General features: G+C 45.8%; 1 protein-coding gene across 4 annotated transcripts in view; it reads left to right on the top strand.

Annotated features, from left to right (window-relative positions):
- LOC105704472 (twitchin) overlaps positions 1-21,538 on the top strand; it is a 106,869-nt gene that overhangs the window by 78,343 nt on the left and 6,988 nt on the right. For all 4 annotated transcript variants that reach the window (XM_012433699.1, XM_012433698.1, XM_012433697.1 and 1 more), the window contains 30 exons: positions 216-518; positions 608-889; positions 976-1,275; positions 1,381-1,683; positions 1,806-2,264; positions 2,345-2,467; positions 2,573-3,460; positions 3,559-3,861; positions 3,992-4,873; positions 5,100-5,355; positions 5,437-5,762; positions 6,090-6,392; positions 6,551-6,935; positions 7,044-7,249; positions 7,370-7,830; positions 8,548-9,082; positions 9,522-9,716; positions 9,835-10,318; positions 11,012-11,267; positions 11,379-11,713; positions 11,812-11,927; positions 12,008-12,292; positions 12,400-12,539; positions 12,661-15,201; positions 15,403-16,067; positions 16,841-16,974; positions 17,714-17,921; positions 18,035-18,187; positions 19,215-19,441; positions 20,152-20,442. In XM_012433699.1, coding sequence (XP_012289122.1) covers positions 216-518; positions 608-889; positions 976-1,275; positions 1,381-1,683; positions 1,806-2,264; positions 2,345-2,467; positions 2,573-3,460; positions 3,559-3,861; positions 3,992-4,873; positions 5,100-5,355; positions 5,437-5,762; positions 6,090-6,392; positions 6,551-6,935; positions 7,044-7,249; positions 7,370-7,830; positions 8,548-9,082; positions 9,522-9,716; positions 9,835-10,318; positions 11,012-11,267; positions 11,379-11,713; positions 11,812-11,927; positions 12,008-12,292; positions 12,400-12,539; positions 12,661-15,201; positions 15,403-16,067; positions 16,841-16,974; positions 17,714-17,921; positions 18,035-18,187; positions 19,215-19,441; positions 20,152-20,442 — 12,345 coding nt within the window. The remainder of the gene's footprint in view (positions 1-215; positions 519-607; positions 890-975; positions 1,276-1,380; positions 1,684-1,805; positions 2,265-2,344; positions 2,468-2,572; positions 3,461-3,558; positions 3,862-3,991; positions 4,874-5,099; positions 5,356-5,436; positions 5,763-6,089; positions 6,393-6,550; positions 6,936-7,043; positions 7,250-7,369; positions 7,831-8,547; positions 9,083-9,521; positions 9,717-9,834; positions 10,319-11,011; positions 11,268-11,378; positions 11,714-11,811; positions 11,928-12,007; positions 12,293-12,399; positions 12,540-12,660; positions 15,202-15,402; positions 16,068-16,840; positions 16,975-17,713; positions 17,922-18,034; positions 18,188-19,214; positions 19,442-20,151; positions 20,443-21,538) is intronic.

The following is a 21,538-nucleotide window of genomic DNA, read 5'->3' as shown; positions in this document are numbered from 1 at the left end:
TTTTTTTTCTAAGGAAAATGTTATGATGAACAGTCTAATTAGAGTAGAAAGACTAGAAGGCTCTTAACCATCGGAAGTTCCCTAAGGTCCAACAATTTTTTTTCACAATGACCAATAAGATGTACCAATGACAACCAATATAAAAATACTAAATTAAATTGAATGTACATCATGTTAATAATACATGAACATTAATAAATTGTTTTGCTGTGCAGATGAACCCGGTCCTCCTGGTCGTCCAGAAGCCACGGATTGGGACAAGGACCATGTGGACCTTAGATGGTCCGCACCCCAGAAGGATGGTGGATCTCCAATCACTGGGTACATCATTGAAAAACGTGAAAAAGGCTCTCCAAAATGGATCAAAGCTGCGGAGACCAGCGGTCCGGAGTGCAAAGGTCGTGCCGATAATCTGGACGAAGGAGTCGAATACGAATTCCGAGTCAAGGCTATAAACGCTGCTGGGCCTGGTGAACCTTCAGAAGTTAGCAAGCCCATCGTTGCTAAATGCCGAAGATGTAAATATCGCTCTTATTTTATCTTATTACCTAGTATCTGTATATTCAGCTCTGGACCTCTGTGAAACTAATCCACGTTCCTATCACAGTGGCGCCGAAAATCGACAGAAGAAACCTGTGGGATCTGACGGTAAAGGAAGGTGAACTGATCCACTTTGATGTGAAAGTGGCAGGAGAACCGCCACCAGACGTAACATGGACGCTGAACAACAAGAGCATCAGCCAGACCACGTACCGCAGAGTGGAGAACGTCCCCTACAACACCAAATTCTACAATGAAAAGCCGGAACGCAAAGATTCCGGAATGTACAAAATTACGGCCGTGAACCAGTACGGATCCGACACCGCTGAGGTGGAGATCACCGTTGTCTGTAAGTAACAGAAAAACGTATTTAATAAAATATGATGAATCTAATAAATCCCCGAATATATTTACGTGAGATTCTCAATTCCTCAGCAAAGCCTGGCAAACCGGAAGGCCCGCTTGAGGTATCCGACGTACACAAAGAAGGCTGCACTCTGAAATGGAAGAAACCGAAAGACGACGGTGGCGAACCAATTGAAGGGTACCTCGTGGAGAAGTTTGACCCTGAGACCGGAGTCTGGATCCCAGTTGGTAAAACCACTGGTCCAGAAATGAAGGTCGATGGACTGACGCCTGGACACGAGTACAAATTCCGCGTGAAAGCCCTCAACAAAGAAGGGGAATCCGAACCATTGGAAACATTTGGTTCCATCATTGCCAAAGACCCCTTCAGTAAGTCATTTTCTTACGTCAGCCCTTTTATCACGAATTTCATCATTTGACCCTAAAACGAAATCTCATTAAACCGAAGCTTTACTAATTATTATCTGCTTGCAGCCGTTCCTTCACCTCCTGGTGCACCAGAACCCGTCGACTGGACCGCAAACCAGGTCGACCTCGTTTGGAAGGAGCCTGTTAGCGATGGTGGTGCACCAATCACTGGATACATTATCGAGAAAAAGGACAAATACAGTACCATGTGGGAAAAGGCTCTGGAGACCAACACACCGATTCCCAAAGCTCTGGTTCAAGGTCTCGTGGAAGGTAACGAGTACCAATTCAGGGTGATCGCCATCAACAAGGCCGGCCAATCGGAACCTGGCGAGGTCAGCAAAACGTTCACGGCGAAGCCACGATTCCGTAAGTAACTATTCTCCAGAAAAACCTCTAACGACAGATCTGACAACGGTAAAAGAAAATAATTCTCAATAGAAGTGATAAAATACAGGAATGTCCAAGCTTACCGCTTCGCTTTCCCACAGTGGCTCCAAAGATCGACAGAAGAAATCTACGAGACATCACGTTATCTGCCGGCTCGACCCTGAAATTCGATGCCAACGTCATTGGAGAACCTCCTCCACACATCGAATGGCGTTGCGGTGCCATACCCCTGCATCCTAGTAGGACCGTACAAATTGACAACTCGGATTACAACACCAAGCTTAGCATCCGTCCCGTGGCACGAGGAGACAGTGGAGAATACACCGTCACCGCCAGCAATAGTTCCGGCAAGGACCAAGTCAACATACAAGTCACGGTTACCGACAAGCCCACGCCACCGGAAGGACCTCTCCAGGTGTCCGACGTCCACAAGGAAGGATGCAAACTGAAGTGGAAACGACCTCTCGACGACGGTGGCACTCCCGTCGAGTACTACCAGGTGGACAAAATGGACCCAGAAACCGGATGCTGGGTTCCCTGTGGGCGATCCACCGAGCCGAGTACGTTGTCTTCAAAATTATGTCCTGATCCCCTTCTCTTCTGTGATTTCCTGGAATATTAATCATATTGCCATCCCTAGATATCGAGGTGACTGGTTTGACACCTGGCAAGGAATACATGTTCCGCGTGGCTGCTGTCAATGCCGAAGGCGAGTCGGAGCCACTGGCCACCGATTACGCGATCCTCGCTAAGAATCCATTCGGTAAATCATCAATTCTGATTGTAACGCTACACAAAAGTCATCCTTCATGTGCAGTAATCGCATCGGTATATTTCTGTGTCTCTTCTGACTTGAGGATCTTTTCAGACGAGCCTGGAAAGCCAGGAGACCTGAGGGCTACCGACTGGGACAAGGACCACGTAGACCTGAAATGGACTCCACCCGCGAGCGATGGAGGTTCTCCAATCGTGGGCTACATCATCGAAAAGAAGGACAAATACGGCGAATGGGAGAAGGCTTTGGAGGTCCCGGCAGACCTGACCTTCGCGACGGTCCCGGATTTGATCGAAGGCCAACCTTACGAGTTCCGGGTACGAGCCGTGAACAAAGCTGGTCCTGGAGAACCGTCCGACCCGACACCGACGATCATCGCGAAACCACGCAACCTCGCGCCGAAGATCGACCGCACGAATTTGGTGGAAGTCAGGGTCAAGGCAGGTCAGAACTTCGGTTTCGACGTCAAGGTTATTGGAGAACCACCTCCAACGACGAAGTGGATCCTTGGCAGCCGAGAACTCTGGCCAACCGACAGGATCAAGATCAAGCACGTGGAGTACAACACGAGCCTCCACGTTCGCATGGCTACCAGAGCGGAGTCTGGGAAATACACCGTCACAGCTGAGAATGCCAATGGAAAGGACGTCGCTTACGTGAACGTGATAGTCTTGGACAAGCCAAGTCCTCCTCAGGGTCCTCTGAAAGTATCCGACGTCCACGCCGAGGGCTGCAAACTGGCCTGGAAGGCTCCCGAGGACGATGGAGGCCAACCCATCGAAAAGTACGTCGTGGAAAAGCTTGACGAAGCCACGGGAAGATGGGTACCAGCTGGCGAAACCGATGGACCCGAGACTTCCTTGAAAGTCGAGGGACTCGTTCCTGGCCACAAGTACAAATTCAGAGTGCGTGCCGTCAATAAACAGGGCAAATCCGAACCCCTCACTGCTGCTCAGAGCATCGAAGCCAAGAATCCTTTCGGTGGGTATTTTTGTCTACAACGGATATTCAGTAGTCAATTTGACTTTGAATACGTAAAATCATGCAGCGATAATTATTTACTACTTGCCACATTGCAGACGAGCCGGGAAAGCCTGGAACTCCCGAGATCAAGGACTACGATTCGGACTTTGTCGAGCTGCAGTGGGACAGACCGATGGAAGATGGAGGGTCACCGGTCACGGGATACATTATCGAGAAGCGTGACAAATATAGCCCTACGTGGGAAAAATGTGCCGAAGTCGAAGGCGATGTCAATCGCGGCAGGGTAAACGATCTCGTTGAAGGAACGCAGTACGAGTTCCGGGTGAGGGCCGTTAACAAGGCTGGACCTGGTGAACCATCCGATGCCACCAAGCCCCACGTTGCTCGACCGAAGAACCGTAAGTATATTCACGCAATAACTCCACACATATAACATGTGATAATCTTGAATATAAAGGACACTAAAAGAAAAGCACTTCTCTCGTTCAGGTAATTCTTTATGTCTATTAACTCTCAATTTTCATTCAGTGGCTCCGAAAATTGACCGCAAATACATGCTGGACGTCAAAGTCCGCGCTGGAGGCTTCTTCGACTTCGACGTACCGGTTATCGGTGAACCTCCTCCAAAGAAGGAATGGTCTCTGAAGGGTGAAACGGTCAGCTCAAGTGACCGCATCAAGATCACTAACGAGGATTACAACACCAAAGTCCGTATAATAGAGGCCAAGCGTTCCGATTCCGGAGTTTACACCTTGACGGCCAAGAACGCCAACGGCAAGGACTCGGCCACTCTGACGGTGACGGTCCTGGACGTACCATCTCCGCCAGAAGGACCTCTCAAGATCGACAACGTCACCAAGAGTGGATGCAACCTGGCCTGGAGGCCACCAAAGGACGACGGCGGTTCGGAGATCCAATATTACATCGTGGAGAAGATGGACAACGAGAGTATGCGCTGGGTACCAGTTGCCGAAGCAACGACCACCAACGCTCGAGTGGATCACCTGATCGAAGGTCACGACTACAACTTCAGGGTCCGAGCGGTCAATAAGCAGGGCGAGTCTGCACCTTTGACTGGTCTGGAGACCATCACTGCTAAGGACCCATATGCCAAACCTGAGAAACCTGGCACGCCTGTTGCCACCGACTGGGATAAGGACCACGTCGACCTGGAATGGGCACCACCAAAGAGGGACGGAGGGTCGCCGATCACCAGCTATATTATTGAAAAGAGACCACGATTCGGACAGTGGGAGAAAGCGGTCGAGATCCCGGGGAACAAGACCCAGGGCACGGTACCGGACCTCGTGGAAGGCCAGGAGTACGAATTCAGGGTCATCGCCGTGAACAAGGGCGGGCCAGGGGAACCCTCTGACGCGTCTGCACCAGTCGTCGCCAAAGCTAGATTCTGTAAGTTAGAATTATCTCTACGTCATATTTAAGGTGATGCGAAAGGCATCGAGCAGTCAAGGAGGCGTTGTTCAGGTGGAAGACGTAAGCTCGAACACCGAAGACTGCCAAAGCGCAATGTGCACCCTTTCGGCGCGGTTGTCTGGCGGAGCGGACTGCCGTAATGAAAGGGTTAAATTTCATTTTCAACTTGGAATGATGTATACTTACGTTTGAAATTTTCTAGGTGCTCCCAAGTTCGACAAGACCTTGTTACGGGATCTGGTGGTGCGCGCTGGACAGAAGATCAACTATAATATCCCCATAGAGGCTTCCCCGAAGCCGGTGGCTAAATGGACCATCGACGGTGTGCCTGTCGAAGCAGACACGCGTCATGAGATTTATACAACCAAACTGGAAACCGTTTTCGAAATTCCCTTCTCCGTTCGATCGGATTCGGGGCGATACACGCTTACGTTGGAAAATGAACTCGGAAGCTGCAGGTAAATGCAGAAGCGAATTTTTCTCCTATTTCGTCCGTATGGCATCAAGCAAGACCTTAAATGTGTAATATCGAATTTCAGTGCCAGCGCCATTGTGACGGTTCTGGATAAGCCTGCTCCTCCGGAGAAACCTTTGGATGTCACCGGTATCACGAAAGACAGTTGTCACTTGACCTGGCGACCTCCTCTCGACGACGGCGGAAGTCCGATTCTTCATTACATCATCGAGAAGATGGACGTCTCTCGTGGCACTTGGACAGATGCTGGGATGAGCATAATATTAAGTCACGAAGTCACACGTCTTACTCATCGAAAGGAGTACCTCTTCAGGGTTAAGGCGGTGAACAACGTCGGGGAGTCGGAACCTCTGGAGACCGCCAAAAGCATCATCGCCAAGAATGAATATGGTTGGTGCTCGCTTTTTAGATCGTAGTCTGCTTAGATCGTAGTCTAATTGTGCCCATAATTATGAAAGTGGTCTAAGTCAAAATTAAAAAAAAAAATATGAGTTTATCAGTTATTTCACGCCATATTATTTCAAACGAAATTAATTCAATGTAATTTCGAATCAAAAAATATATGACTAGACCACTTTCATAATTATGGGCACAATTAATCTCGTCAAGAGAATACATTTTTCGCACAGTACAACTTGATGTATTAACTTCAGAGTTTATTAACAGCATTTAAAATGTTAATAGTAAATTCACGTACTATTATTACTCTATTCCCAGATGAGCCAGATGCACCTGGAAAGCCACATATTATGGACTGGGACAGGGACCACGTGGACCTGCAATGGCCAGCACCAAAGAGCGATGGCGGGTCGCCACTCACAGGATACATCATCCAAAAGAAGGAGAAGGGCAGTCCTTACTGGATCAACGCCGTCCACGTTCCACCAAACCAGACCAGTGCTACAGTCCCAGATTTGACAGAAGGCCAGGAATACGAATTCCGAGTGATCGCCGTCAACGCCGCGGGACAATCTGAGCCCTCCGAGCCCAGTGACTTGGTCACGGCCAAGGCTCGCTATCGTAAGTTCTTGAAATATACCCTAACCCTTAACCCTTTTAGTGCCGAACAACGATATATCGTCGTTCACAAGTGCCAACGACTTCGGCCGGCACTAAAAGGGTTAACATACATTTGCATAACGAGTTACCTAAAATTAACGACACCTCTATCACCCCAGTGGCCCCGAAGATCAAGACTCCTCTGCAAGACATCCGCATCAAGGCAGGTCTGATCTTCCACGTGGACATAGACTTCGTTGGAGAACCCACGCCGGAAGTCACTTGGACGTTAGGAAGCAAAGAATTGGTCACAGACGCGAGGACCACGATAACCTCCATAGGCTACCACACAATTGTCCACAAAGTCAATGCGAAGAGGTCCGACTCTGGACTATACCACTTGTTGCTGAAGAACAGCAGTGGCATAGACGAGGGAAGCTTCCAGCTGATCGTCCTGGACAGGCCAGGGCCTCCCGAAGGACCTCTGGAGTACGAAGAGATCACGAGCCAGTCCGTCACCTTGTCCTGGAAACCACCAAAGGACAACGGTGGTAGCGAGATCACGTATGTAACAGCTAGTACATTTTCAATTTACATTAACATGAAAAGTACCACATCGTTTATTATAAAACGACTTCGGCTTCATTTAAATTTGTCTTTGGATACTTACAGTGGGTACGTTATCGAGAAACGCGATCTGACCCACGGCGGTGGTTGGGTACCAGCAGTGACCTATATCAACCCCAAATACAACCATGCCACGGTCCCACGCTTGTTGGAGGGCACCAAGTACGAATTCCGCGTTTGCGCTGAAAATCTTCAGGGTAGATCCGATCCGCTCAACACGGATCGGGCTGTCGTCGCCAAGAACCAGTTTGGTAAGGGCAAAATCTTAAAATCATGTATTCTTCCTATTATCCAATTTTTGTCTAATATGATCTACCGCAAAGAAGCCTAAGATTTAAATAAATTGCGACTAATCGATCGTATACGTTTAGTGGTTCCTGGCCAGCCTGGCAAGCCCGAATGCGTCGATGCTGCGAAGGATCACATCAAGATCAAGTGGACGCCACCCATCAGCAACGGAGGGTCTCCAATCATCGGCTACGAGGTGGAACGACGCGACAGAGCAACCGGTCGCTGGATAAAGGTTTCCAAAGAGCCTGTTAGAGGTACGGAGTATTACGACGACCACGTAACCGAGGGTCACCAGTACGAGTACCGAGTGTCCGCTGTAAACGCTGCCGGAGCTGGCAAGCCTAGCGAGACCTCGGCCGTCTTCACGGCTAAGCCGATGAAGGAGAAGCCCAAGCTCTACTTGGATGCTCTCATCGGGCGCAAACTGAAAGTCAGAGCTGGAGAACCGATCAAGATCAACATCCCTCTTTCTGGAGCACCCACGCCGACCGTTGTATGGGCCAGGAACAACGTTCCCTTGTCGGAGTCCCATCGTCTATCCGTTAGTACTGGTTATATCATTCTTACGTGAGCCATTCACAGGTCAATGTGATCAATTCTACTTTTAGAATTTCCTTTTTTTTTTATTTCAGTACCAAAGAAATTGCTTAATGCTTAACTTGTTATATTTATCAATTTTTTTTACTCTGTATTACGGAATTAATCGATTTGAGCAATGATCGGCTCATTTGTTACTCTTTGAGTAGGGTGCATCAGAAATTATTTAACACGTTCTATGGCGAACTATCCGTTTAGACCGTTTTATATTTTTGTTGCTAAGTAAAACATTTTTATAAAATGTTTTACAAAATGTTGGATTAACCGGTACTCTATCCCGCCTGAGAAGCGCTCGTGCAAAGGTTGCAAAATACTCTCTCAGCGCCCCAATTTTTGACAAATTTGCCTTTTTAAGAGGATATGAAAGAGTCAGCCTATGTATATCTGAGAAATGAAATCGTTGGCGAAAGTATTCTCCAAATTGGGTGTACTGATTCATTTCAAATTGTACCACGTATTTATCAGAGTTTTGTATTACCCACAATTTTACCAGTTTTACCAGTACACGTACCACAACGTAGAGTACGTACGACCCACGTGGCATGACCGGAATTATTGAAATTTTACCTGCAGCGAACGCGTTAATACAGGAATTTATAAATATTAACTTTAGAAAACAGTGTCCCGGATGAAATGATAAATGGATTGTCATAATTTCTAGACCGAGACCAAGAGCGATCACACGTTGCTGCTGATCGAGAAGTCCGTCCGGGAGGACGGTGGGAAATACACGATTACAGCAACTAATGACTACGGCAAAGACTCGGCAGACATCGAGGTTTCCGTCGTGGACAAGCCTGAACCACCCGTGGGACCCCTTCATTATTCCGGTACCACTCAGGAAACGGTTTCCCTTATGTGGAACCCACCATCCGACGATGGCGGATCCGACATCACCAACTACATCGTCGAGGTCTGCGATGCCGGCAGCGACAATTGGCGACAGGTACCTGGATATTGTCCAACTACCAACTTTACGGCCAAAGGCCTCATCGAGGGCAGGAGGTACATCTTCCGAGTACGGGCGGAGAACATGTACGGAGTTTCCGAGCCCCTGGACGGCAAACCCGTCGTGGCGAAGAGTCCTTTCGATCCTCCGGATGCTCCGAGCCAACCGGAGATCCTTGGATACACCCCCAACAGCTGCAGCCTTGCCTGGAATCCTCCCATCAACTCCGGAGGAAGACCGGTCACTGGTCAGTATCTATTTTACATATTTGCAAGTACCAAACAAGGCATACAGTAGCACAAAATATTTCTCTTATATTTAATATATATTTAACGAATATCGTACGTTTTGTTAATATTTACCAGACATTTGAAATATTTGCAAAGCGTTTACTTTAGAATATTATCTCTGTAATATTTATATAATATTAGCTCCATGTGTTTTCATAACATTTTTCTACCAGATATACAAAACATTTCGCTTCATTTTAATACAAGTATTTTTTAAATATTATCTGCCGAATACATTGTATACGTTTTAAAAATATGTAAAATCAAAATCACACATTTTGCTCCCATAATGAAATAGCGGAACGAAAATATTAGAAATATTTCTCGTGCTCCTTGATACCAAATGAAGTCTCCGATAATAGTCGTGAAGTAAAAAATGTATTTCCTGCTCTTTAGGCTACTATGTGGAACGGCGTGAGCGTGGTGGCGAGTGGCTGAAGGTGAACAACTATCCAACACCCAACACATCCTTCACCGTCCAAGATCTACACGAGGGATCTCGCTACGAATTTAGAGTCATCGCCGTGAACGAAGCTGGACCTGGAAAACCCAGCAAACCCACCGAACCCATCACTGCTGGGCACCAGCGACGTAAGTTTACATAGACATCATGAAATGAATACAAAGTAGAACGTTTCCGTGCAGGAGTCAGGTTTTCCAGTCACGAACATCTCCATGGTTTGTCCTAATCGCTTGTTCGCGATTCTAGTACCACCCGATGCTCCGGAACCACCGAAACCGGACCGCATTACCAAGGACTCGGTGACCCTGTCCTGGAGGCCACCAAGAAACGACGGTGGAGCCAAGATCAGGGGATACCACATCCAGAAGAAGGCCAAGGGCGACTCCGATTGGTCCGATGTCACCATAACACCCGTTCCCGCAAACGTCTACACCGTTCCAAGACTAACGGAAGGCGAAGAGTACCAATTCCGGGTAATAGCCGTCAACGATGTCGGCAATAGCAACCCCAGTCGACCAAGCAACCCCATCGTCATCGAGGAACAGCCCAACAAGCCTGTTATGGACTTGGGAGGTGTACGCGACATTACTGTCAGAGCCGGAGAAGACTTCAGCATCCACGTGCCATACATTGGATTCCCCAAACCTACAGCAACGTGGTTCGCCAATGACGTCATCAAGGACGAAACGGACCCTCGTGTGCACCAACAGCTGGCTGATGATTACGCTAGGTACGCACTTTGTATACGTTTTTAACTCTCATCTTCAGGTGCAGTGATATGACGAGTTGAATATATTATCAATTTAAGTAACTCAAATTGAAAAATATTGCCAACTGGAATTTCTACTCGACGGAATATGGCACGCGTCTGCATACTTGCAGTGCGGCGTGTCAAGTATATGAGCCAAAACAACTCGAATAATAACGACCAGAGTAAATGGTAACGCGCAATTGGTATCTCAGTACGAGTAGGTATAATTGAAAATTTTGAAGAAAACGGTAAGATGAGAAAAGCAATCGGTACAAATGTTAATAAACACCACCGCAACGCGCTGTTCTTAAAATATATACCATTGTGTATTTGTGTACGTGAAGTCTGCATACAAAGGTATCCGGATTTTTGTGTACATGCTTGGGAAAGTCATATACTCGTATATGTACCTTCGTGCACAATTGCTTAACAATTTTCATAGATACGATCGAAAATTAATATATAAAAGATTTCGAAATTTAGTGTGCGTTGCATTCCCTCCGAAATGCCTGTGCGTATATATCCCGAACACAACTGTGTACAACATTTTTAAATATTGTGTCTTGAAGAAATTTCGATTATATGTATACTGCATTTCGAATAGATATTTTTAACGGTGTAGTAACAGTATAATATTTAATTTCCAGTTACTAATTAGATCTGTTATTACAGTCTAGTGGTAAAGAACTCAAGGCGCTCGGATGGAGGCCAGTACAGATTACAACTGCGTAATCCTTCCGGGTTCGATACGGCTACCATCAATGTCCGTGTTCTGGACCGTCCTAGGCCACCAGAAAATCTTCGTGCTGATGAGTTTGCAGGCGACGCCCTGACCTTGTACTGGAGCCCGCCCAAAGACAACGGAGGCGCAGAGATCACCAACTATGTCGTTGAAAAACGCGAACCAAGGCAACCAACTTGGTCAAAGGTTCGTATCCTCTCTGCCAGAGCAATTGACCACATCGTCCTCGATCTCTATTTCGCCCTCGATGATCGAAGAACTCCTATGAAAGCAATTTTCTGATTAATGCCTTTCCAGGTCAGCGGATATGTGACGACTCCCTTCGTACGTGTCCGAAACTTAACCATCGGCAGCCTGTACGAATTCCGCGTCATGGCGGAAAATCAATACGGAACCTCCGATCCAGCTATCACAATTGATCCGATCAAGGCGAGACATCCATTCGATCCTCCAGGAGCTCCTGGAGTACCTCGCGGAGTTGAAACCTCCGAGGACAGCATCACCATCACGTGGACCAAGCCTCGCCATGACGGAGGTTCACCTATCACGGGATACGTAATCGAGAAACGTCTTATCAGTGAAGACAAGTGGGTGAAAGCCACCCCTGCTCATGTGCTGGACACTACCTACAGGTATTACATACATCTTTAAAAATAACTTACCCTTTCAAAGTACCTCAGAGAACCAAAAAGGAACAAAAAAGTTTCATGTACGTTTGTTGTCTTCTCAGGGTCACTGGTCTCATTGAAAACCATGATTACGAATTCCGAGTGGCAGCTGTTAATGCAGCTGGCCAAGGACCCTGGAGTGCCAGCTCCGACGCCATTCGAGCTTCTGCACCTACTTGTAAGATTACTTTTAAGTTAATTTCATCTATATCTAAGTACGTTTCATCGATAGTTGGCTAATTGATCTTGGTCTCGCAGCTGCTCCAAAGATTACCAGCGACCTTAGCATCCGAGACATGACTGTCATCGCTGGAGAGCCATTTACCATCACTGTGCCGTACACGGCTAATCCGAAACCGAAACCGAGCTGGTCCATCAACGGGGAAGAGGTCATCACTGATGACAGAATCAAGTTCGACACCACTGATGTTGCTTCCCAGTTCATCAACAAGAAGGCAAAGAGAAGCGACACAGGAAATTATACGATTTATCTGTCCAACAATGTTGGCACAGACTCTGCCTCCTGCAAGGTCCTGGTTGTCGGTGAGCCTCATGTCCCTAAATACAAAAGAGGAAGATTACAAAGGGAGATGTAGTAATACTTTCCCGTCGTGTCTATATCTGGTAACAATACGTTTCATGTTGAATAGATAAACCATCGCCTCCTCTTGGTCCCCTGGACATTTCGGACATCACCCCGGAGACCTGCACTCTTTCCTGGAGACCACCATTCGATGATGGTGGTTCGCCGATCACGAACTACATCGTGGAGAAGTTGGACCCTGCTGGTGTAAGTACAAAATCTACAATTCATTTCCTTTTAATCCTTTACTTACGAAGGGCCACTATAGGCGCCCCTCATTCCTATGTACTCAAAGTAACAAATGGATAAAAAATCAAATCACTTTCAGATCTGGGTGAAGTTGAGCAGTTTCGCTAGGAACACGCACTATGACGTGATAGGTCTGGAACCGAACCGCAAGTACAACTTCCGAGTCCGAGCGGAGAATCAGTATGGCATTTCGGATGCCCTGGAAGCGGACGAACCAATAATGGCTAAGTTCCCATTCACGGTCCCGGATGCACCGGGTCAGCCTCGAGTGACGGACTGGGACATGACCAGCATCACCATGATTTGGGCTCGACCAAGATCGGACGGTGGTTCCCGAATACAAGGCTACCAGATCGAATTCCGCGACGTCGCTGATGGACAGTGGCGAGTTGCCAATGATTATCTGGTCAAAGATACGACGTTCAACTGTTACAATCTTCTAAGTGGCAGCGAGTATGAGTTCAGGATACGCGCCAAGAACGCAGCTGGATTCAGCAAACCGAGCCCGCCGTCCTCACCGTTCAAGCTAAAGAGCAAGTTCAACGTTCCGTCTCCACCTGGAACACCGCAAGTGGTCAAGGTGGGCAAGAACTACGTGGACCTGAAGTGGGAGCCTCCGGTTTCGGACGGTGGAAGCCGCATTACAGGATACATTATAGAAAAGAGGGAGCTGGGAGGAGCTCTCTGGGTGAAATGCAACGACTATAACGTCATGGACTGCGAGTACACCGTTCTGTACCTTGTCGAACGTGGGGACTATGAGTTCAGGATATTTGCCGTGAACGCCGCTGGACGTTCCGACCCAAGCTCCTGCACGATGCCAGTCAAGATCTGCGAGGTGGAAGGCGGGGTACAGCCAGAATTCGTAAGGCCACTGGCTCTGACACAAGGAGTTCCTCTCGGCAAGATTCACGTCTTCGAGTGCGAAGCTATCGGTAAACCCATTCCGACCCCGAGGTGGTTAAAGAACGGGCGCGAGATCAACATCGGCGGTCGATTCAGGACGGAACAAATGGACGGCATCTTCAGGCTCGTCATCACCGAGGTCTGGGAAGCCGATGACGGGGATTACAGCTGCCAAGCCTCCAATCCCCTGGGCACGGCCACTACCACGGCCAGGCTGAAGATCGGAGCACCACCACGCATAGAACGTATCCCTGATGACCTGTACCTCCCAGAAGGCGACAACACCAAGATCAAGATCTACTACAGTGGAGACCAACCCATGGATGTGACTTTGAGCAAAGATGGCCGCCAGATCGTGGAGTCCACCCATATCAAGTACACCGTCTTCGACGAGTATTTGATTATCTTTATCAAGGACGTTGTCAAAGACGACGGAGGGGTCTACTCCTTGTCGATCAAGAACGACAGCGGTAGTGTCAGTGCATCGTTCAACGTCTACATCACCGGACTTCCGGGACCACCCACGGGACCGTTGGAAGTGTCGGACATAGACAGACACACGTGCACTCTGCACTGGCATCCACCAAAATACGACGGTGGTCTGCGCGTCACCCACTACGTAGTAGAGAGGCGCGACATCAGCCACACTCACTGGATAACGGTGTCCTCCTTCTGCAGAGAGACCACCTTCGTGGTGCAGGGTCTGACGGAGGGCCAGGAGTACCTGTTCAGGGTTATGGCCACCAACGAAAACGGCATGGGACCGCCCCTGGAGGGAACCAACCCCATCAAGGCCAAGGCTCCGTTCGATCCACCTGGACCCCCCGGAAAGCCGAAAGTCATCGAGGTGGGAGGCGACTTCGTCAATCTCTCCTGGGACAAACCGGAAAGCGATGGAGGCGCTCGTATCCAGGGCTACTGGGTGGACAAGAGAGAAGTCGGAGGCATCGCCTGGCAGAGGGTAAACGTCGTTCTTTGCCTACCCAACCAGATCAACATCAGCAACCTCATCGAGGGTCGCCAATACGAGTTCCGGGTCTTTGCCCAAAACGAGGCCGGCGTTGGACCGGAATCCACGGCCTCGACTTCCGTCAAGATCAAGGATCCTCAGGCGTCGAAGCCGCCGGAGATCCTGAAGCCGCTGAGGAACGTCAACTGCGTGCAGAACCACAATGCCCAATTCACGTGCACCATCACTGGAAGTCCCGCGCCTCATATCACCTGGTTCAAGGGTGCCAGGGAAATCGTTAATGGCTCGAGATACCACATTTACTCCGAAGGAGAGGTTCACAATCTCGTGATCCATGACGTCTTTGGCGAAGACGCCGATGAATACGTCTGCAGGGCGGCTAACAAGGGCGGCATCAAGTCCACCAAGGCCGAGCTCTTCATCATGACTCCACCCAAACTCAACGTACCGCCTCGATTCCGCGACACCGCGTTCTTCGACAAGGGCGAGAACGTCGTCATCAAGATTCCGTTTACCGGATTCCCCAAGCCGAAGATCACCTGGATGAGGGAGGGCGAGGTCATCGAATCCGGGGGACACTATGCCGTTGAAGTCAAAGAGAGACACGCCGTACTTACCATCAGGGATGGCAGCAAGATAGACTCAGGGCCTTATCGTATCACTGCCGAGAATGAACTTGGTCAGGATTCTGCGATCATCAAGATTCAAATCAGCGACAGACCCGATCCTCCCAGATTCCCACTGGTAAGGATTTCATTCCAGACTACAATACTCCGCTTCATTTCAATATATTAGGCTAATGCATTAGGTTGTGAGGAAAATACCTTCACAAATGATTTGACTTCTCAGATATATAGGCTCACTCTTTCATATCCTCTTAAAAGCTGCACTTCTAATGTAGCAACCTTACCCCGATATTTTGATTTACTGCTTCTTCTACACCAGGTGGACAATGTCGGACACGATTCCTTGGCCCTCACCTGGAAGCCACCGGTCTGGGACGGAGGTAGCAACATAACGAACTACCTCGTCGAGAGGAGGGAACACCCAATGTCTTCCTGGATCCGAGTGGGCAGCACCAGGTTCACCACCATGGCCATAACAGGGCTTAGTCCAGGTCACGAGTACGAATTCCGCGTCTTCGCGGAGAACGTCTACGGTAGGTCAGATCCTAGCGAGGTCACCGGTCTGATCGCCACCAAAGGGGTCAAAGGCAAACGAGAGGTCAAGAAGAAGGAGTTCGAGTACGACGAGACCGGAAAGAAGATCCGAGGTCGCAGCGACGAGAAGGTCCGCGATTACGACCAATTCGTCTTCGACGTCTACAGCAAATACGTACCTCAGCCTGTCGAGATCAAGACCTCCTCGGTGTACGATAAATACGACATCCTTGAAGAAATCGGCACCGGCGCCTTCGGCGTAGTCCATCGCTGCAGAGAGAGGTCCACGGGCAACATCTTCGCCGCCAAGTTTATCCCGGTTAGCCACGTGATGGAGAAGGAGCTCATCAGGAAAGAGATCGACATCATGAATCAGCTTCACCATCCTAAGCTCATCAATCTCCACGACGCCTTTGAGGACGATGACGAGATGGTTCTGATATTCGAATTGTATGTAGAATTCTTCATCTGTTTAAGATCTTCAGACAATTCGAATTAGTTTGAATCTTGTACTGGACAGAAAATCCCCTCCTGTAAGAAGAGGAAATTCTTCTGACAAAAGATTTTTCCTTACTACCAACAAAAGAAGTTGTAGGGTCGATCGGATCGAGTTCCTGTGTATTTCAAACGACATTTAATTTTCTTGATCGTAGATCCAGCAGGCTTTGGTTATTAATTATCATTAGATTTTCTGTGTACAAACGATTTTGAATGAAAAGTTGACTCACTTGAAAGAGTGAAAGACTTTAGAGGAATTAATCATATTTATGTACCACGGTAGAATTCGATAGATTTGCAGGAAATCCGACGTGTTCTCTTAATTCTCTGCCATCTACCGATGGATTAATTCTTACATCAACTTGGATCAACATTTATTCACCAATAATAATTTTTTATATCAAATATTAGATTTTTTAAGTTAAATGTTACATTTTATACAAGAAATGATACGACTTCCGTTCATATTTTCAATACTTGAAGCCAACTTTGTACATGATGATTTTTCGAAAAATTATTTCTACTTGACAGAAAATTGTCATTATTTGACTTGAGATACACATAATTCCTGCAAAGTCAATTTCTCCCGAGCCAAGATATTTTTTTTAGCATGAAAGGTTTAAATTCTCGAAGTACTTAGTTTCATCGAGAAAGTACATTTTTTGTCGATGGTACAGAAGGAACGTCTCAGAACGCGGGTCTAATTTTTAACTTTAACTTTCCAGCCTCTCCGGAGGCGAGCTCTTCGAGAGAATCACCGCCGAGGGTTACACCATGTCCGAAGCCGAAGTGATCAACTACATGAGACAGATCTGTGAGGCTGTCAAGCACATGCACGAGAAGAACATCATCCACCTTGGTGAGATCGATACCTGAGAAACTTGATTATAAATTACAGGTTTTAAGGTGAAGTGAAACCCCCCTCAAATCAGTCAATTCGAAGACAACACATTTTTTTAAGGGTATTGTACCAAACTATCCGAAACTTTGACTCGTGATCCTCTAATAATTGTCCTGACACATTCAACATTTGATTTTTTCTAAATGAAACCTTTTAACTTAGCCCAGACCAGAACCAAAATGGCGTCGAGCTCTCATATTTCGATCAATATACAATTATTAAAGACTCTGATATGAGAAACGAAAGGGCCGGGATAATTTTACGACAATTTAGAACACTCTGGTAATCGATAAACTCGCATTTTAACGGGATAAAGGCAAAAATAGTGTCTTATGCGCTTCTATGCTAAAACGATGGGAATACGAGGACTCGGAGAGAAAATTTAATTGACCTGGAAATCACAGATGGCGCAGGGGGTCCTTCCGCAGTCAATTAGGGCCCCAGAAAGCATAAATCCAGAGGATTTCTGGAGTTTTACTTCGATTTCTTTATAATGATTGTACGAAAACGACAGGTGGAATATGCCATTTGATACAATACCCAATATAATTCGACCCAGCTGTCGATATAAAAACGAACGTCGGGAACGTAGGTATTTAGAAAAATATTCTTTATCGACGTCGATCAAGTTCCTCGACGTGTTTCACTTCACCTTAACTCCGAACGATACGCGTTTACTAATTGATATTCATTTCAGACATCAAACCGGAGAACATCATGTGCCAGACGCGCAACAGCACGAACGTTAAGCTGATCGACTTTGGGCTGGCTACCAAATTAGACCCCAACGAGGTTGTGAAGATCAGCACGGGTACAGCAGAATTCGCAGCTCCAGAAATCGTCGAGAGGGAACCAGTTGGCTTCTACACCGACATGTGGGCCTGCGGTGTGTTGGCCTACGTACTGTAAGTATCTTCGGAAATGTAACAAACCCCTCGGAGTCATCAGGGTCTGATTCCCTTGACACCCGGGAGAAGATATGCACTTGGCTTATCGTCATTTGGACCTAACGATGTAGGTTGAGCGGGCTGTCTCCGTTTGCGGGCGACAACGACATCGAGACCCTGAAGAACGTAAAGGCCTGTGACTGGGACTTCGACGAGGAGGCATTCCGCGACGTCTCCGAGGAGGGCAAGGACTTCATCAGGAGGCTACTCGTTAAGAACAAAGAGTAAGATATAATTTTCACCTGACCCTCTGTTTCCGAATTATTTGTTATAGGCAAACAATACTTTATATTATCCCCGAGAATTAAATTCTCAATTACCGATCTATCGCACCGCCTAATAAATATAGAATAATGAACTGCACGTTTTATACGAGTTCTTAGATTATAATAATTGCGTTTGTTTCTAGTCTAGAAAAAAACCTGTGTTGTAATGGTTTTTTTTTTGGTTTACTTGAAAGTATAACCGATTATAATGAACGGTCTTTTCACGTTGAGACTGTAACATTTGTAAGACATTTGCGAGTTGAGTCTAATCCGCCTATTTTTAATATGTTTTTTATATTTTTATATGTTATATTCGTTTACGTATTTGTAAACGTTTAAACGACGTCCATGTTACAGAATCGTAATGGTAATCTAATAATCGTATAATAGACGTAATGTCAACGTTGAATTTACGGACATTAGTGCGTGTCAAACACGTTACATTGCTTCTAAACGTGTGTTTTACTATTTTATGTTTATTGGGAGCACATGGATTACGAAGTTTGCGGAGTCCGGACAAATCAGAAATTCATAAAAAAGTCATCTTATTTTTTGCAGAAAGTATATAACAGCTCACGAGTGCATCCTACACGTGTATAATAGACGTAATGTCAACGTTGAATTTACAGACATTAGTGCGTGTCAAACACGTTACATTGCTTCTAAATGTGTATCTTACTATTTTATGTTTATTAGGAGCACATGGATTACGAAGTTTGTGGGGTCTTGACAAAGTCAGAAATTCATAAAAAAGTCATCTTATTTTTTGCAGAAAGCGTATGACAGCTCACGAGTGCCTCCTGCACACGTATAATAGACGTAATGTCAATGTTGAATTTACGGACATTAGTGCGTGCCAAACACGTTACATTGCTTCTAAACGTGTATCTTACTATTTTGTGTTTATTGGGAGCACATGGATTACGAAGTTTGCGGGATCTGGACAAATCAGAAATTCATAAAAAAGTCATCTTATTTTTTGCAGAAAGCGTATGACAGCTCACGAGTGCCTCCTGCACGCGTGGTTGACAGGTGACCACAGCAATCGTACCAATCCCATCTCTAGCAGTCGCTATCTCAGCTTCAGGGACAGACTCCGAGCCAAGTACGACGATTGGGAGAAATACGTACTTCCAATTGGTCGACTTGCCGAATACTCTGCCCTCAGAAAACTCCTTGTCGAGAAGTATAGGATACAAGACACTTCCTTCGGTAGGTCGAAAATTCTATTTCCGTTCGCTCTAAATAAAATTGTTTTAAGTACCGACTTAAGTACCGGTATACCGATAATTACCGGTAACCCATCCAAATTACCCAAATTAAATATCCCAATTTGCCAAACTTCGAGATTTACCGAAGTTGCGGTATTCATTGAAACCCGGCATTTTATTCTTAATTTTGTAATCAACCAACTTTTTGTTAGCGGGGCTTACTGAACACGTGGTAATTACCGAAAGTCGATTTCTGACATTAAAAGTGTATTTTGCTTTAACCTTTCTCTTTCTATAGTCTATAGACTCAAATTACGAACACAAATGTATTACGTGCTCTATAAGTTAACGGATAGAGCCAAAGTTCCATATCTGTTTTTTGTTGCAACGAAACGAATCGCGTATTAATTAATAATGCGTTATCCAGCACTGTTTAGTGTAAAACGTATAAAACGTGTTTTTACACATTTCTTAATATCTCTCAAGCCACTTGATTTTTACCTAAAAAAAAGTACACGTACAAATGCCTAAAATCCAATTTCAGGATTTCTCTCTAACCAACCCTTCAGGGGGTGAAAAGGGGTAAAATGTGTTTTACAAATTTCTACTTGCACATCTCGCGAGCAAAGTCGCGACAAGGCATGTTAGTGATATGTATGTTGTTCTAAAGTCAATGAGACTTACTTAAAGGTCTTGACGTTTACCTTGCAGATCGCAGACAAGCTGCACCACGATTCGTCATCAAGCCTCAGAGTGCATTTGCATATGAAGGGCAGAGCGTGAAGTTCACGTGTCGTGTCATTGCTATTGCGACTCCGACCCTGACCTGGTACCATAACAACCAGGAGCTCAGACAATCGGTGAAGTTCATGAAGCGATATGCCGGCGACGATTACACCTTCGTCATCAACAGGGTCAGGGTGGAGGACAGGGGAGAATATGTAATCCGTGCTGAGAATCATTATGGATTCCGAGAAGAGGTCGTGTTCTTGAACGTCCAACGTAAGATCCAATTTCTCTAGCGCTTCCTTTTTTTCTATTATCAAACACAATGTTTTAAATGAGATTATTATTTTGTATTGTGTTGACGTATTATTTGCCATTGACGAATTATGTGTCACTATCGATAATTTCTTACCCTTTCATTGTGGATGATATGCATGAAGACAGAAAAAAGTGTCACCAAGGCGTATAGTCGCTTACGGGCATATAAAAAAATGAGTTACAGTATCCAGATGTTTATAACAGTGGGTATCACAAGGTTTTTGCTGTCGCTGAATCCGAATTTGTTGTACAAATTTCAAAATTTAATATGATTGACGGATTATGGAATTATTAAAAATTTTAAAGATATTCATATAGGAAAGTATCTATATACTAGCTCTGCCGAACCCAGAGTCACCGAACGAGGACGTGGCGATTATTTCATATTTTGGGAATTATATCATATCTTTTCATTCAATTCTGTATTTTTATTATTTCTTTTCGAAGCTACTTTATTCACCTATTTTAATATACAGACGTTAATCTCAAACATTGATTCAGTAATTTCTAAAACATTAGGATATCCATTTTTATGAAAATCCAAGTATTTTCATATTTTCACAATCCCCCATTTTCGGTCCTTATTTTAAATCTTGAATTTTTAACGTCAGATTCAGAATCAGCTACTTCAGAATCTGGAATAGTAAACTCATCATGTCAATTTGAAAACCTTTTTCTCCTCGCACACTTCTGGCACAGGAAGTTCATTTTTGCTACAGGGTGAACCCTAGTAGCACAGAATAATTTCTAAATATTTGTTTGCAATCTTTGTTAAATATCTCGAGCGACAGATTCTTTATGATTTCGTGTGGATTTCATTCGAAGTTATCTGAAATATTTGTTGAAAATCTCAATGACATGTTTAGTTTCAATAATTTATCAACATATATAGAAATTATATTTAAAAATGTATGAACATATAATANGAAATGTCCGCTAAATATTTACAAAATGTACGATATTCGTTAAATATATAGAATATATAGGAGAAATATTTTGTGCTGCTAGGGGAGAGATTAATGATTTTGTTTTTAACTCTCATCGTTCGATCTTT

This window comes from Orussus abietinus, unplaced genomic scaffold, assembly GCF_000612105.2.
Source record: "Orussus abietinus isolate OABI.00-Male unplaced genomic scaffold, Oabi_2.0 scaffold91, whole genome shotgun sequence".
NCBI classification, from domain to species: Eukaryota; Metazoa; Arthropoda; class Insecta; order Hymenoptera; family Orussidae; genus Orussus; species Orussus abietinus.
The sequence above is the reverse complement of the archived record's forward strand: the minus strand, read 5'-3'. Positions and strand labels throughout refer to the sequence as shown.